Here is an 18,177-nt window from a genome sequence, read left to right as displayed (position 1 = left end):
ATTAATACCATTCTAATACATTTCCAAACATTCTTAACCTTATTAAAAATATATAACTCAGAGTGCAAGGCATATATAAAAACTTTTAATTACCGAAAATAAAATTATACTGAGCCAATTGTGCATTTCGTATTTTCTTATTTAATGTGCAGCTTTGATCTAGATCAACATCAGCCATGAATCCAGCTTCAAAAAATTCCTTCGATATCTAGGGGGGAAATTTCAGACAAATTTTTTATTATAACATTTGTATTAATAGAAAGTATGCAAAATGTAGGTTGAATATACCCCAGGGTAAATATTATAAGCACGATTCTAAAAAATCTTAAAAAGCACCTAAGCCCCATGGTGATTAATTTGTTTTATTACTACACAGATTTATTCCATTCAGAACCAAGACTATGTCCCCAATTATTTAATTAATATAATAATTTTTAATTGTGTAGCATTCAAAAATCATTATGAGAAAATATAGGGCAAAGTTATCACTATCTAGTACATATGAGAGAAAGCTTTTTATCTTGCCTGTAGTGCATAGTCTTCACAAGTTGGCCCTACAGGGATTACCATTACTTGATGTGGAGACAGCCAGAAAGGCCTGAAAAATAGGAATGATGTATTTTTAAAAGAACATTCTTGTTATTTATGCAAACTTAAATAATAAACATGGGGCTGATTCTTTAAGCTATTTTAGAATAAACTTATATTGGTTCTAGATTATTTTCTAATTTCAATTCAATTTAATTTTTAATTTATTTTTAATGTAATACATATCTCTGGATCACTCTGTCATCCACTTCTTTCCTCTTCCTGATTTAAGGCCACAAAGTACTGCTATAAAGAAAGACTAGAAAAGCTGATACCTCAAAATCTTTATATTTGAAAATTCTTTTTCCAACAACTCTATGAGATAGGAAGCAGCCTGATAGAAAGCTCCCTGATTGATTCCCCATTCCAATCCCCAGAGAAGCTGTTCCAGACCTTCTCTACTTATTTCTAATCTTCCACATCTCTCCCTCCCTTCACCTAGAGGTTAAAGCTCAGGATTCTCCTTTTATTTTATTGAGTAAAACGAAGCTATTTAATACAAACTCCCCCTTTTCTTTTCATCTCAAAAATCCTTGTCATCCTTCTTCCTTTCTCTCTCTTTACTTATCTCTGATAATGAAGTGATCTTTCTCCTTTCCAAGGCCAACCCTTCTAAATGTGCCCTCAGCATCATTCTTTCCCATATTCCCTAGCAAATTATCTCTGCTATCATCTCTTTCCAATCTCTTCCCATCTACTAATTCCTATCTTATTGCCTACAGACTCAGAACTCTGAGTATCCTTTAAAAAAAAAACTCTCACAGCCTTCCATTCTTCAAGCTAGAATCTTATCTTTCTGCATTTTCTTAGTTAAACTCTTAAAAAAGGTTGTCTCTACTTGTTAATTCCACTTCTTCCTCTCTCATTCACTTCTCAATTTTTGGCAATTTGACTTCCAATTTCAATTGTTAACTGAAACTGCTAATACTGTTGAACTGCTGAAATTGTTAGGACTTCCAGAATAATGAAGGCTAAACAAGGAGTTTATTGATGAAGGGGAAGAAAGAAATAGAATGAGTTTCTACATGGCAACAAGAAGACTATATGGCAATCATTTCTGATGGACATGGCTGTCTTCAACATTGAGATGATTTAAACCAGTTCCACTTGTGTAGTGACAAAGAGAGCCATCGACACCCAGAGAGAGAACCATGGGAACAGACTGTGGAATACAACATAGCATTCTCACTCTCTCTGTTGTTATTTGCTTGCATTTTGTTTTCTTTTTCAGTTTTTGTTTTTCTTCCTTCTTGATCTGATTTTTCTTGTGCAAGAAGATAACTATATAACTATATATGTGTGTATATACATACACACACACACACACACACACACACATATATTGGGTCTAACATGTATTTCAATATATTTAACATATATTAGACTACCTGCCAGCTAGGGCAGGGGGTGAGGGGAAGAAGGGGAAAATATGGAACAAAAGGTTATGCAAGGATCAGTGTTGGAAAGGTAACCCATGTATATGCTTTTAATAATAAAAAAATAAAAAGAAAAAATCTATACACTGCATTGTCAGCTGGTATATAAGATTCTTTACATGTGTGTATAAGATTCTTTTAAAAAAATATATTGTTTATAAATTGCAGTATATGAATATAGTATGTAGGCCACACAAGAAATGATGTCTATGAAGAATTCTGAATAGAATGGGAAGGCTTTTATGGACTAATACAGTGTAAAGTAGACAGAATCAATATGCAATAATTAGAAAGAAAGAAGGAAAGAAAGAGAGAAAGAGAGGAAGGAAGGAAGGAAGGAAGGAAGGAAGGAAGGAAGGAAGGAGAAAAGGAAGGAAGAACAGAAAGAAAGGAAGGATGGAAGATTTTGAAAAGAAAGAAAGGAAAGAAGGAAGAAGAAAAGAAAGAAAGGAGAAAAACAAAGGGAGAAAGGGAAGGAAAGAAAGGAGAAAGGGAGGAATAGAGGGAAGGAAGGAGAGAGAGGGAGGACAGAGAAAGAATGAAAAAGAAAAAGACTGTTATGTAATTATAATAATTAAGCTTAATCCTGAAAAGAGATGGAAAAATACATCTCTCATCCTTTTTGGCAAAGATGGGAGATGGGGGATAATGATATCATTATCATATGATATCAGACTTGGTTCATATGTTGGTTGGTTTTGCTATATACTGCTTCTCCCTTCTCCCTTATCCCTTCTGTTTATGTTTGTTGTAAGGAATGGCTTTCTGGATAAAATAGTGTGAAGAGAGCAGGGTAGAAGAGCAGAGTGAATACATGTGGAAATAAAGGTAATTTTAAAATAAATGATAGCAGTAACATTTTCAATCAAAAAAGTTTTTTCTCTATTATTTACCATTTTCCTCCATAGTTTTCTGAAAGAATGGCAATCATTCTTTCTACTGATCCCAAAATAGCTCGGTGAATTATCACTGGTCTTGCTTTATCATCACCATCCTTGCTGAAATAAAAAAAATATAGTGTTAGACATAAATTCCTTAATTAGTAACTATATTCTTCCAGTTTTTCTCCTCTACAAAATCAGATAAATGATAGGTGTCTGATATTCACTAAAACTTTTATATATGTACTGTATTTTATTTGAAAAATGGATCTCTATGAAAAAAGTCTGAGACATTTCAGAACACCAGCATATAATTTAAAAGCAAAAAATAATTATTTTATTATAACTCATAATAAAAAAGCAGTAATAAGTAATTTAAAATTTTTCCATCCATTCAGTCAATCAAGAAGTAAACATTTAGAAAATCCCTACCATGTGCTAGGCACTGTTAGGTTCTGGAGATACAAAGCCAAAAGTGAAACTAATTCTTACTCTCAAAAAGCTTACAGATTAACCAGGGAGAGAGGTGAAAACATTAGCAACCAGGGGCATCAGGAAAGGTCTCATGCTGAAATAGTGCTATTTCACTATTACTTAAAGTAATCTAGGGATTCTGAAGGACAAAGTGAAGAAGGAGTATATTCTAGGCATGGAAAACACGAGGGCAAATGCACAGACAAGAGAGATACGCCGGTTTGGCTGGACCACAGTTTGCATGGAATGAAGAAATATATAAGCAGGGCAGAAAAGTAGGCTGAGGACAAGTTATAAAGAACTTTAAATGTTAGTCACAGGAATTTATATTGATCTTGCAGGTAAGAGGAAATTTTGGGAGTTACTGAATAACATGGTCAAATACCCCCTACAGGAAAATCAGTTTAGGAGATAGGTAAAGGATGGATTGGAGAAAGAAGAGACCAGAAAAAAGGCTGTAAAACCAATTAAGAGGCTGATGAAGTAGTAAAGATGAGAATATGAATTAGGATGGCAACTGTATGATTAGAGAGAAGAAGATATTTGAGGGATGTTGTGGAGGTAGAAATGATAAGATTTAGCAGCTTAATTGATACGGGGGATGAATGAAAGGGGAAGAGAATAACACTGAGATTGCATACCTAAATATCTGAAAAGATGAGATTACTCTTGACAGAAAAAGGAACATTCAGAAGAGGGCTAAATTTTGTCAGGGGAGATAATAATTTCACTTTGGGATTTCTTAAATTTGAGATATCAATATTTCAATCCAGTTCAAAATGTCAAATCATAAATTGGTGATATGAGACTACAGTTCAGGAGAGTGAGTAAGAAGGAAATATAGAACTGGGAGACATTAACATAAAGATGATTAAGCCCACATGAGCAGATGAGGTCATAAAGAGATAGTTAATGTTTAACCAATGTTGGATTACTTGTTGTCTAGGGGAGAGGGTTGGAGGGAAGGGAGGAAAAAATTTGGAACACAAGGTTTTGCAAGGGTGAATGATGAAAACTATCTTTGCATGTATTTTGAAAATAAAAAGCTATTATTTAAAAAATAAAAGAGATAATCAACAGAGAAAAGAGCTTAGAATAGAGTCTGGAGTTGCTCCTTCCCCTCTTCCCCTCATTGCCTCAGTTAGAAGTGGCATAAATGATGAATGAATAAAGAAGATTGAAAAGGAACAGTTAGACATTTATGGAGAACCCCTGAAGAGCAATTCACAAAAAGTACCCAGAGGAGAAGATGTTCAGCACTAGCAAATGCTTTGTAGAAGACAAGAAGGATGAGGACCAAGAATAAGCCAATAGATCTGACCTTTTAAAAGAGATCGTTAATGACTTTTGAGAGGTAGTTTGAGTTGTGATAATGTTAGAAACCAGATTGTAGAGAGTCTAGAAGAGCTTATGAGGAGAGGAGATGAAGCAATGAGTAGAGAGTTTTTTTCAACAAGTTTGGCTGAAAAGGGGAAGCAAGATATAGAACAAAAATTTAAGGACATAGGAAGGTTGAACTATAGACTGGTAAGAGACCTCAAAGGACATTTAGTACAAACCTCTTATTTTACAGATGAAAAAACTGAAGCCCAAGGAGGCTAGGATTTGACATCTTTGTCATTCATTTACTCTCCACATTATACTTTTCCTATGTAATGGAACACCTGTCAAATTTTCTAACCACTATGGAATTAGTCATTGACAAAATACACAGAATATGAGTCAGGGGTTTTAAAATTCAAATTGCTATTTTTATAGGCTCCTTCTAGCACTTCTGTTATCAAAAAAGGAGAGAATGTGTATTCCTGAGCCATAAAACAAAGAAAACAATAATGGATTTTGCAAATTATTTAATGTTTATAACATGGAATAAAGATGAAAGTCATATTACTTTGTCTTTTACCATTCCTGATTTCCTAAATTCTCTTTCAGTGTTTGTTTGGATAGTACTATATTCATCAGTCTAGAGTAGATCATGGTAACCTTATTTTCTTTCTTTCTTTCTTTTTTTGACAAGGTTAATACACTGATGCTATAGAAAGAGCTGACTTAGATTTCCACAAAATATCTGATGAAATTTCTCAGCCTATTCAGATGAAAAAGATGGGGAAATGTATGCTAGACAATATTAATCAGATGGATTTGGATAGTTGAACTATTAGAAGCAGACATTAATAGTTTGAAATCCAGTTGGAAGGATATTTCCAGCAGACTGGGATACATATTTGACATAAGGTTATGCTTCTCAAAGGTTGTGCTTCTCAAAAAGCATAAAGGTTATGTTTCTCAAATATACAGATGACACAAACTGGAAAGATAAATAACATATTGTGTGATGCCAAACAGGATACTAAAAGATCTTATCTAGCTAAGTATAATAAGATGAACTTCAATAAATCTTGTATTTGGATTCAAAAAAGATCAACTTCACAAAAATCAGAAGAGTGAGCCAGCCGTTCCTGTTTAAAAATTACTGACATTTTGATGGACTGCAAGCTCAGTTTGAAACAACAGTGTAATGTGAAAGTCTAAAAAGTTAATACAACTTAGGTTGAATTGAAAAGTCCAAAATCCACATATAAGGAGATGACAGTCATACTCTATACTCTGCTCTAATCAGAATTTTACTAATATAATTTATACCGCATGAAGAAAAGCATTGTGGTCAAGACTAGGGAGATGATAGTTTTGCTGGTCTAGTTTGACTAAATTTGGATTGCTGCCCACATTTGGCTGCTTCATTTCAAGAAGAATATTGATAATATAACTTAAGCTCTTCTTGGCCTCAGTTTTCCTATATGTAAAATTATGAGTCTAGACTAGCTGACCCCCTAAGGTATGTCATAATTCTAAGCTCTGTGTATAACAAATTATACAAAGAATTCATGAGTAATATTCAAATTAACATGTCTATATGACAATTTTATGAAAATGGAATCTCCATTGAAATGTTTTCATGTAAAAATCATATATCTTAAATAAAAAGCTATTGTATAAAGAATAATCAAACAATTCAGTTTGTAAGTTTAAGGGACAGAAAATATGCTATTATGGTTTATCACTAAGTTGAGATGAAGTGGAAGAAAAGAAAATAGGCTAGTTTTGACATGTCTATTTTAAGTGTTGAGACTAGTCAATCAAAAATAAGCATTTATTAGGTTTTTTCCGTATTATCAAGTGAAGAATAGGCCCAGTTTAATGTTTTTGTTTTATTAAGTAACAAAGTTACTAACATCATTCAAATGACAATTAAAATCAACATTACAATAATTCAAATACTCACCTAACATATGTAAGGTTAAATCTGATGGGTAGTTGAAAATCAAGCTGAATAGTAGCACATTGGTGGTACCTCCCAATGGCATCTTTGATTTTTATGTCAATCTGTAAATTAAATTATTTTTTGTAAGATGCAAGAATTTTTCAACCTATATCTCATAAGCTATTTAAGAAGTAATTTTACTTTACTTACTTTAGGCCCATAAAATGCTCCATCTCCTGGGTTTAATTTCCATGGCTCTCCAAATTCCTGCAAGCTGTTTTGAAGTTGCTAATATTAAGAGAGAGAGAGAATATTGTAACCCTTTTTTACATTGTACTTTTATTTTTTTCCACATATTATGCAGGATGCTTCAAAAAATATTTTGTTGAATATGCATATCACTTATGAAGTTAAGTAAGAATCACTGAATTGTTCTATGTATATATTTATTTTAATACAATTTAGTATTCCTAAAAACAAATTTAAACAGTAAAAATTTTAGCTAGAAAAAAGATAAAGAATTTAAATAATTCAAAGTAAACTAACTTATGAGATTTAATAATTTTATGCTGAATGATAAAAAAGTAATAAGCACTCTATTCTTAGTTTTTTAAACATAAAAAAAAATTAAATTGGTCATGAAAAGACTTTATACAATAAATATTTTAAAGCCAACTCTTCTAATTTAAAAGCACTTTATGTTACTTTAAAGCTTGAATAAATAAAAAATGTTATATTGGTGATCCACCAATGAGTAAATTTCCATGGTGTGTATGACAAACCATAAGCCAACTGGCCTGTGGCAATCCAAGACTGCAATTGATTAACAAGAAAAACATTATAATTAAAAAAATTCTATTACAAAATGATGAAGATTCACAAGGAACTAACATAAAACGAAATGGGAAACTTTTTGTGGTTTGTACCTTTTCAGCTTGGTCCCATATCTCAATTTCTCCTAGGAAGTTTTCAGGCCGTGTAGAAAGATTTAATTGAAAGGAAAATCCAAATACTGTATAAATTGATTGTAAAAACTCTAAGCATCCCTTCATTTCTTCTTCAATCTGAAATTTAACCAAATGATGAATTTAAAATAGAAACTCTTAAACATTACTACCTATTTTTTTCTCTCAAAACTACTGAAATACTTTAGAAATAGAAAAATGTCAAAAACTGCAGTATGTTCCCAGATAATGCATCTGATCACACCTTACTAAAATTCTACACCTTACTAAAATTACTTATGGGCACTGGGTGGTATGGTAAATAGAGTACCAGTCCGGAGTCAGGAAGACCTAAGCTCAAATGTGGCCTCAGACACTAGTTATGTGACCCTGAGCAAGTCACTTAACCCTATCTGCTGCAACTTCTTCATCTGTAAAACCAGCTGGAGAAGGAAACAGCAAACCACTTCAGTATATTTGCCAATAAAACCCCAATTGGAGTCACAAAGAGTTGGACATGAGTAAAACTAAATAAGTAAAAATTACTTGTTATTCAAGAGACTTTAGTTAGTTTTAAGCACATAAAAAGTAACAGAACATTTATGAGATAAAATTTCTAAGAAATCTCTACTAAGGTATGTCAATCTTTCTATGCTTCACAATTTCATTATTATTGATATTTCTATCTCAGAAAATGAGCTATTAATTATAGATAATTTAGGAAAACAAAAATAATTTATTTAAACATGAATAAAATTCTTCCATGTGTTCAATTAAAACAATTAAAATTAAATCATTATCATTTTAGAAGGTAACTGAAGATAAAAAAAAAAAAGAAGAAGAGGTGAACACTAGAACAGACTGCTGTTCCATTGATTCAGCTTGGTTTTGTCTTTTTTGCTTACTTGCTCCATCATGCAAAAGATGTGTGCATCATCCTGCTGGAATCGTCTGACACGTGTTAAACCACTTAAAGTTCCAGACAGCTCATTCCGATGAAGAACTCCAAAATCAGCTAGTCTGACAGGCATTTCCCTCCAGGAACGTGGACGATGAGCAAACATCAGACTAAGACAAATGCAATTATATGAAAATTGTACAAAGCACAGAAAAATAAAATAACTTTTTAAAGACTATCTGCCTAAAATTGGAATTCAATATGGAAATCTCAAATTCCCTAACCCTCTTCAGGAGCACAAACAAGATTATGATATCCATTTCTTATGAGTCTTACTGAACTGTATGTCATAGCATCAAATTGAGGGGAAAAGAGCCATATCAAATATAAAACCAAAAAGATTCCTCTTCCTCAGAGTGGATTGTTTCAACAAATAGAGAAAGGATATAACTCCATGTTCTTAGTGACCCAATTATTCTACAACCTATCATTTTCAGAGCCCATTCTTTCAAATAAGCCTCTTAATATATTAGCCTTGAAGCTCTCTCTCAAACAGAGTCAAGTGTCATCATAATCATCTTATCTATGAATGGAAACAGAGAGAGAAAGAGAGAGAGAGAAAAAAAAAGAGAGAGAGAGAGAGAGAGAGAGAGAGAGAGAGAGAAAATAGAAAAAACCTGAAAATGGATACTGTTCCACGTTTTGATCTTTGAATCATCAGTGCCAAGCCCAGAGCCTGACACCACAATGGATGCTTAATAAATGCTAGTTGATTGAAGAAATTCAAATAAAAATTTTTTAAAAATTGTTTTCTAAGAAGTAATTTCCTAAGACTATCAAAACAAAAACCTCAACTTTCTAGCTAACCATTCTATTCCTGCCAATGATTAAATATATTTTAAAATCAAAGCTATGAAATGAAACAAACCAATAAAAATTTCACCAAGAATTATTTTTAAAAGGACCTCAGAAAAAAACTTCTTCAGAACAAATCCAACAAATAGTGACACAATAAATGTAAGAGATGTATCTACATGAATACAAAGACACGTAAAGTTGAATACTCATTTAAAATAAGTATGGACATCTGAAATTAGATTGAAAGTACTAACCAATGCCCTGGACAATTCATGGGTTTAAGTGCAAACGTCTCCTTCTCAACATCAAAAGAAAACATGTTTTCGCTGTAATGCTGCCAATGTCCTGATGTTTCCCAGAGTTTACAATTGTAGATATTAGGAGACATCACTTCTGTAAAATTACGCCGATGATATTCCTCCTACAAAATATATTAAAGAAAAAAATTAATGAATATATCTCTTTCAAGCAAAATAAGACTAAAAATAATACATTTAAAAAAAAACACATGATAATATCTAAAATTAAGCATTGGCTAAATGAACCCCGATTTAAAGTCCAGTAAAATGCTGTTTTTCCAAAGAAAACTGTACACTGTTTTTATAAGAAAGAAGAAATACAAATATACAAGTGGTCCTTAGGGATCTATTTTTTACAATGGTGGACTTTTTTTTTTATTGGCATGTCAACCAACACATTAATTGCTTTACCAGCATCATTCCACATCCAAAGTTTCCTACCTCTCCAAGGCTCATTTTTTGAGATTTTTTTTTTTAACATCACCTATCAAGGTATAACATGGGGTCAATATGGACTAAGCTCCATGTCCCACACAAAAAACATCTGTAGTATTCTATAATGATTACTTCTCTTTGACAAGGTATGTTATCAAAGATATATAGGGATCTAACACAAATGTATATGACTAAAAGCCATTGTTTAGTGGCTAAGTGGTTAGAGGATGTGAATATGCAATTCTCAAAAGAAAAATTGGGACCCCTCACAATTATACGCAAAACTAGATTGTTCCAGATCATTCCAAGACAACCATGTGGTTTTATATAAATCCCAGAAATCTAGCAAAAATGACATAAGATGGGAATAGTTAATATTGGAGAGACTTCCAGAAGATAGGCACACTAATATCCTGTTGATGGAGCTATGCATTGGTATAATCATTCTGGAAATGTAATTTCAGATTGTGCTGAGAAATAAGAAAAATGCCCATACTCTTTTAACTTAGAAATCTCATTGTTAGGCATATATTTCAAGTAGGTTTGAAAAAATGCTTTATATATACCAACATATTCACTTTTTTGTAATAGAAAAGAATTGGGAACAAAGTAGATGTCCCCTGATTAGGGAATAGCTAAAAATTCATAGTCTATGACTGCAATGGAATGTTGCTATAAATAAATAATAAATATGTAGAATACAGGGACACATGGGATGAATTATAGGGAAGGTAAATAAGTTTAAGTAGGAAAATTGTAAAGGGCTGAAACTCCAAAAAGGTATGCATGACTCAGACAACCGAGCACTTAAGGCTAATTACCTATTCACTATGAAACAATCACTCTATTAGCATGTTTGGAAAAATGGCTCTTCTCACCATTGGTGCTGGCTCAATGTTTGATGTTAAGATAACCATAGGCAAGAATTAGAGGGTGGGGTGAGAGAGCCAGACTTCACTTGGCGGCAGGACAAGGAGGAGAAAGGTGGAAATTCTGGACTCCAGAATCAAGAAATCTTTGGCTAAACTCCTGGCAGTTTGCCTGCTTCTCCCCCTAAAGACCAAGGACTTTTACTTATCCTGACTCTGACTGATCCTAAGGTCTCTAGGGAGCTAGCCTGGACTTAACAGAATCCAATAAACATAATCACTATATCAATATCAACAGAAACAGCAACAAACAAAAGCAAAACTAAATATTGTATAATTATAATAAACAAGCTTGTCTCTGAAGAAGAGGTGAACAGATGTATGTTCCTCCCTTCTTTGCAGAGATGGGGGAATATGGATGTAGAACTTTGCATACACTTTCAGGCATTGTTGATATAACAATTTATTTTGCTGCGTTAATGATTTTCTTCTCTTTTTTTTTTTTATTCTTTGCTATAGGAAATGACCTTTTAGGTGGGAAAAGGAGAGGCATACATTTTAAAATGAAGGCAATATAAAAACAAAGAATGTCAAAAAATTTTAAAGGCACTATGCTAGATAAGAGATACAGAGATGAAATGAGCCAATTCTCTAATCTATCATTGTGCTTAATGAATTAATAGAACTGCAACCTTTGATTTTGCATATAGGTTTTAGACACAATTTAGAAAATAGATTTTAGGAAAAAAATCTAAACATTTGCATTTTTCTTAGGGAAAATAAACAGGCTTCCATTTTTTAAAACATCGCATAATAAGTCAGATGACCAAACTCTAACCCTACCTCTTTTCATACCTATGTGAGCTTGAACATATCACCTTACCTAACTGGCTGTCAGTGTGCTCATTTATAACACGAGTGAGATGAATTAGATTATCTTGAAAAGCCTTTTAAACTCTAGATCTTATGAAGACATATTAGGCTGAAAATCACTAATGTGTTGAAAACAGAATTAATGGAAGTAGTTTGGAATTTTCCATTAACTATGTTACTTTGAAAAAAAAAAAAGGAAAATAAAGTGCAAATGGAGTAATATTTTAAAGTTTATGTACCTAAAATGAATATGCAAAATGCTAAGACAGCAATCTTAATAAATAACAAATCCACTTACTTTTATAAAATCCATGAGTGCATTATAGATAAAAGCTCCTCTTGGAAGGAAAAAACAGCTTCCTGGACTCAGATCATGGAAAAAGAAAAGTTCCTGTTCCTACATTAAAACAATCATATTTCAAGTTTAAAATTTGAATACAAAACAGAAAATTTCCACTACATAATTCATACTTCTTATATATTACTGAAACATATGCTATCCCTTATATGAACATTAAATTCCTTTTAAATGGTTTTTTGGGGTTGGATTTTCTTTGCATTGTTAAGCTTTTATTTTCTCTTTTCGTTAATATTCTGACATATTTCTAATTTACTTACTTTGTAATACCTAAATGCATTTTATGAAGAAATTATTGATTAATAAAGTATTTTGAAGGAAAAGTAATCATTATCCAACCAATTCAAATTGAAATGATTTCTTGTACAAGGCAGATATTAAGAAAAGAATACCTCATCTGGAATAAATATTATGTAGAATAATTTTAATTATACAAGAATAAGGCTTTTAAAAGAGACAAATGCAATTTTAAATATGCAGTAAATGAATATTCTGGGATTAGGTCATAGGATATTAATTTGAAGAGCAAGGAAAGAAACTGCAGTGGAACAGTAAAGTAGATTCAGAAATTTGTAGTTTGTCCCTTTTGAAGTCAAACAAGGGGAAAAGTAGAAGATAAGGAAAGATTATTGTAAAAGAATTTAGCTATGTGATACATTTTAGGTCTACCAATGGTAACATGATTATTATTCATTCTTCATTTCAAAGAGGACCAATGACATCATCCTACCCAAGCGTGATTTGGATATATGAAACAGAGTTGCACAAAGTTATATGTCTCATTCTTTCTTCCAGAATTATCAAAATCCAGTGGCAAGACAAAAGCCAAGATGACTAGGAGTGGGTCAGAATGCAATGGATGACCTTGGTTTCTTCCATGTCTGATTAGCTCTAAGTGCTCCACAGCTCCTGCTTCAGCTGCCTTCATGCCCCACTGGAACAAATTGTTCTCATCCATCCACCCCATTGAGGAAAATCTTCACATGCTTGAGGTAGACATCACCCTAATGTACTAACAAGTTTGAGGTCTCTGCGTAAGCCCCTACCTGTTTCAGCCCATCTATCAAGACAGTTTATTGTGTTGTGACTACTACACGTGCTACAGCTATTTGGAGTCACAAGTAAAAGCGAGCCATCAAAGATAGATGACCATCCCTGACAACAGTTCAGCAAGCCCTCACACCAAAGATGCTAGTCCCCCCTAAATAGCCCATATATCCCATTAAAATTAATGTTATTTTATTAGTAGCTATTATGTATTTGAGACATACCTTTCCAATTTTCCTGTGATCTCTGTTTTTTGCCTCCTCTTGGAACTTTTCCCAGGTTTTCATCATTTTGTTATCAGGAAAAGATATTCCATAAATTCTCTGCAAAGTCTCCATATCAGGCTTTCCTTCCCAATAGGTTGAAGAATTCTATGATTCAAACAGAAAGAAATGTATAATCTTTCAGTAACAATAACAAATGTTGAGAAATAAAATTATTTTAATATATTCATAATTTTCTATTTGTGATATTGATACCAAGATTATGAAAAAAGGCTTTTCTTGTAGTATTTTTTTAATGTAGTCAAATTCTCTTGCTAAGCATAAGCCCCAAAGAGACAAAAAATAAAGAGGTCCTGTATACATCAAATACTATAATTCATGCTAAATTACAATTTATGATGCAAGATCACGAAATAATATAAAAATGGAGGTTATATACAGTATTTGCATTAATGTGGAAAGCAAAGGAGCAATTATAATAAATAATCTGCCCACCCTAGTACTTTGAAATATTTTCTTTTTTGGTTTTGCATTTGCTTCTGGGAAAAATGTAATCTAAAATTTTGTGAAATTTTTAATTATTATAATTGCTCCTTCTTTTAATCTGTCTTCAATTATCAGAACTATAAATGCTTACCTTAAGTATTTTTATGGCTTTAATTTTTCCAGTATGCCTTACATGTGGACCTCTGCAAAGGTCAATCAATGGACCACACCTGTAACACAATTTTTGAGATATTCAAGCAGAGACTTTATCATCTTTTCTCAATCTTTCAAATTAAATTCTATGTAGAAATTTTCAATGTTTGGTAGGAAGAATACAATGATTAGATTACTTACATTACTAAACTCAAAAAGCCATGCTCTACTCTACAACTACCTGCTTGAAACCAAAAACAATAGAATACCCATCCTCCAAGACATGTGGCCAATGTAAAATTTAGCAAACAAGTAGAATTTGAAATTCCACATCCCAATGAATACTTAAGTGATCCTAAAATTATCAAAGCACCTTTCCTATCCCACATGAATTTCTAAAACCAATCATTTCATCAAATAATATTTATGAAGTGCCTCCTATATGCCCACCACCGTGTTAAGCCCTGGAAAGTTTCTAGAAATTTATTACCTCTTCCAACTCCCCACTTTAGAGAAGAGGAAACAGATCCCAATAAATTAAGTGGCTTGTCCAAAATAACACAGGCAGAGTAGCAGAGTCAAGATGTGAATCCATATCTAATTCCAATTCAAAATTCTTTCCATGATATTTCTACCACTCCCTAGTTTACTGAAATTGAATAAACTAAGTTACCAGAGTAGTGAATGCCAACACCAAAACCTGTTTGCAACTGTTTTTTAACCAACCCACATCAGACATCAGATTTTTATATTTTTATATTTTATAACTAGGGATTCTTCATTCCTTTTACCACAATTCTTTTATAAGTTGTGTCTATGCTTGGACAAGTTTCTAGAAACAACTTTTCAAATATAAAATGTTTACTGAACTTTAAAGATAGAAAGAGGAAGCAAAGTAGAGTGGGAAGACGCAGTGAAATTTTAAAATAATGTAAAAATATATATATAAAATGACAATTCTAAACAATTTTATAGTTAGTAAGGCTCAGTATATTTCTAGTAATATTACCAAATCCAGGAAAGCTCTTTCCTGTAGAAAATGATTAAAGGAAAATTATAAAATAGATTTTATAACTTCAAAGTCAAGATCAAAGCTATCACCAAAGTAAGAAGGAAGGCTAGAAAGATGGAAAGACTTCCATAGTAAAAGCTTCCATATTGTTCACTGTCCAGTGTTGTACATGTGCTAGGAAGTAGAAACTGGCCCATGCCAAATATTCCACAGATCACCTGCTGACCCAAGTGTGCTAGCCATATATTAGTTTCCTTATTCAAAAGATTGGTACTTTTAATTCTGAACAATAGAGTGAAAAAGCACAATATAGAGCAGAAAAAGCAATGATTAAAGATGTTACTAACAAGTTTTTGCAGCTTCTTTTTATAAATGTGACAGAGTGAAAGCAGAGTTCTAGAAGTGTCTGCTCCTATCTTAGAAATCATATAATCCAAACCTTTCATTTTATATCTACATTTATTTTTCTTAACCATAATAAAAAAAAAATCTAGCCCACTTAAGGAACTCATCAGAATAGAGGCAACCAAATTCAACAATCAGAGAAAAGAAGGCTTTCCTACTGATAAATGAAGGAGGAAGATGTAAATATTCCACAATGATGACATTTTTGAAGCCTTGCTTAGGCATGCAAAATAATATAGTATTCTTTAAGACTATATACACATTCATCTATTTTGAACACATGACAGATATTTTCAATTGTCTTAAAAATGAAGGTAATTTAACAGCACAAACAACAGGATATCTTAAGACGAACATTTTTCTAGTGCTGCCTAATAATGGAGTATTTAGTAATGACCTGTTTGTTAATTATGCCCCCTTTACCTGTATACTGTTGTAGTTGGGGTATCAACCTTCTCATTCAGGATTCGGCATTTAAACTTATTATACTACAAAGAAAACATTCATATTAGCACCCAAACTACGTAAAAACACATATTCAGGAAAAGAATAATACATTGAATATAAAAAACAAAGTCAAAAGGTAAAGCTTCATTATTAATTTATCTAAACATAGATTTAAAAAAAGTTAATGGCAAAATATTTATTGGCACTGTAATGCTTTTATAAAGGGTATTTGTGGCAAATATTTATTTCATGAATATAGTTATGAAAGGAATAATTGATTGGTGCTAATTTGACTTCATACTTACAAATTTTAGGACAAATATTCAGCAAATTATTCCTCATATTAATATTTTATTGGGCTGTGATTCTTAAAGTATTCATAATACATGCATTAACAAATAGAATTCTAGCACAAATAAGCAAATTTTTTACTCTTTGAATAGTATTTGGAACATAAGACCAACGCTATTTTTAAATGTACATTTTAAAAATAAAATTATCAATATTTATAAATAAAGAGGTCATAGGAACAGGTGCTCCTATGAAAATGAAAGGCATGGGTTGCCAGATTTATGCCTAATATAATTTAAAAGAAAAGCATCAAGAAAATCCAAAGGAGACAGAAAAAACTGAGATTACATATTAAATTACAAAAATAATTTAATAAAGACAGTGTCCTTACAAAGTTAAATAAGTTATAAAAACACGCAAACATTATCCACCTGACTCTTTATCTACCTGCCTCCATCAGAAATAAAGCTAAATCTCAACCAGAAAAGAATGGACCCTTTAGTCCAAAAATCTTAATTTACATAATTTTACATTGACTAGTTTAATCCTTTCAACAACTTTCTTTCCACCAATAGCTACATATTGATGCCACAGATAACTACTTCTCTCTATTTTAAAAATTATCAAGAAATACATGGGTAGGTAAATCAGGAGATGCTGATTGTGTTCATTTATCCACAGAACCTACTATCAAACAATCTGAAAGAAAATATTTCAGGGGTTATAGAAATTAGAGTTTTGGGGGAGGGAGGGTTACAAAATTGTTAAGGCATCTGCATTATTTTTAAATGCATGCATTTTAATAAATTAATAAATTACCTTAAACATGTTCAGAAGAATTTCTTTGCTGATTTCTAATCTTTCAAAAGGTTGCTTCTCTTTCATGATTGTTTTGCACAAGTTCTCTAATGTTGGGAATTCTGTACTGGATACTCCTCTAAACAGAGAATAGATTTTTGTTAACCAGAACAAGAATAACAATTAATTTTGAGAACAAATTGTATATTATCTTTCCAAGTTACTTGGAATTGTTTTTAAATTTCTAATCGATACATTAAAATTGGTGGATTTTATAATATCTTCTCCGAGTCAAGGAACTTAATCTGATCCTTAAAAACTCTAAATTACTTTCCATTTCACAAAAAAGGAAGCTAAGAAATCTGCCCATATCCCATAAATAAATGATGAGAGCACCAAATTATTCTGCTAGACCAAAGAAACCATAATCCTTAAAACAAGTCTCTTCCCTGTAGTTACAATTTTATATTTAAGGGACATTGCTGTTTTGATATGATCAAAATGTTTTCTACATTAATTCTTTAAAGTTTCTCACTTAAGAGTCAAGTTCCATACATTTTTTATTTATCCATTTTTAAAAATAACTGAGATGAAACGAGAAATAATTTTTGTATTCTCACTTTCTATCTCTATGATCCTAATATTGAATAAATATTTCTATTACGATTAAGGCAACATTTGACAGATTAAAAGTACAAAAAATAGAATAATCATTTCAAAATGTTATATGAAAAATAAACTGAAGCCATAAGTGTACTAAATGTATTGATTTCTATTTTGGTTCTTGTGATTCTCACTTTCTGGAAGGTCTCCTCTTTGGCCTCCATCCTATCTAATCTAAATCATTTCCTGGGTCTTCTAAAGTTTCATTCACATTTATGAAGTTCTTCTTTGAAGTCTTTACTAACTCCTCCAACCTATTCTTATTTTTCCCTTTCCTGAATTCCTGCCAAACCAAATAATTTGTTGATCTGTATTATTCTCCAACTGTTTCTTTTCTTCAGCAGTCTTTTTATTTGACAAATTATGATAGTTGATACCCTGATAGATTCATGAGAATGAGAAATTAGTTTCCTACTTAAGGCAGGAACTATGACTTGACTTTCTTTTTATCTTTAATACTGGCAAGGACAGAACTG

At 32.0% G+C, this 18,177-nt stretch overlaps 1 protein-coding gene across 1 annotated transcript in view; it reads right to left on the bottom strand.

Annotated features, from left to right (window-relative positions):
• The window catches only part of TARS3 (threonyl-tRNA synthetase 3), a 31,461-nt gene that overhangs the window by 2,469 nt on the left and 10,815 nt on the right, over positions 1 to 18,177 (bottom strand). Inside the window, exons 6-18 of the mRNA XM_012542831.3 lie at positions 17,060 to 17,177; positions 15,926 to 15,990; positions 14,084 to 14,162; positions 13,447 to 13,593; positions 12,116 to 12,214; positions 9,596 to 9,762; positions 8,491 to 8,653; positions 7,568 to 7,705; positions 6,852 to 6,929; positions 6,663 to 6,763; positions 2,918 to 3,022; positions 526 to 598; positions 94 to 208 (exon numbers count right to left, since the gene is read on the bottom strand). Of these exons, the coding sequence (XP_012398285.2) occupies positions 94 to 208; positions 526 to 598; positions 2,918 to 3,022; positions 6,663 to 6,763; positions 6,852 to 6,929; positions 7,568 to 7,705; positions 8,491 to 8,653; positions 9,596 to 9,762; positions 12,116 to 12,214; positions 13,447 to 13,593; positions 14,084 to 14,162; positions 15,926 to 15,990; positions 17,060 to 17,177 (1,448 nt within the window). The remainder of the gene's footprint in view (positions 1 to 93; positions 209 to 525; positions 599 to 2,917; positions 3,023 to 6,662; positions 6,764 to 6,851; positions 6,930 to 7,567; positions 7,706 to 8,490; positions 8,654 to 9,595; positions 9,763 to 12,115; positions 12,215 to 13,446; positions 13,594 to 14,083; positions 14,163 to 15,925; positions 15,991 to 17,059; positions 17,178 to 18,177) is intronic.

This window comes from Sarcophilus harrisii, chromosome 2, assembly GCF_902635505.1.
Source record: "Sarcophilus harrisii chromosome 2, mSarHar1.11, whole genome shotgun sequence".
NCBI classification, from domain to species: Eukaryota; Metazoa; Chordata; class Mammalia; order Dasyuromorphia; family Dasyuridae; genus Sarcophilus; species Sarcophilus harrisii.
This window is presented reverse-complemented; position numbering and strand designations above follow the sequence as displayed.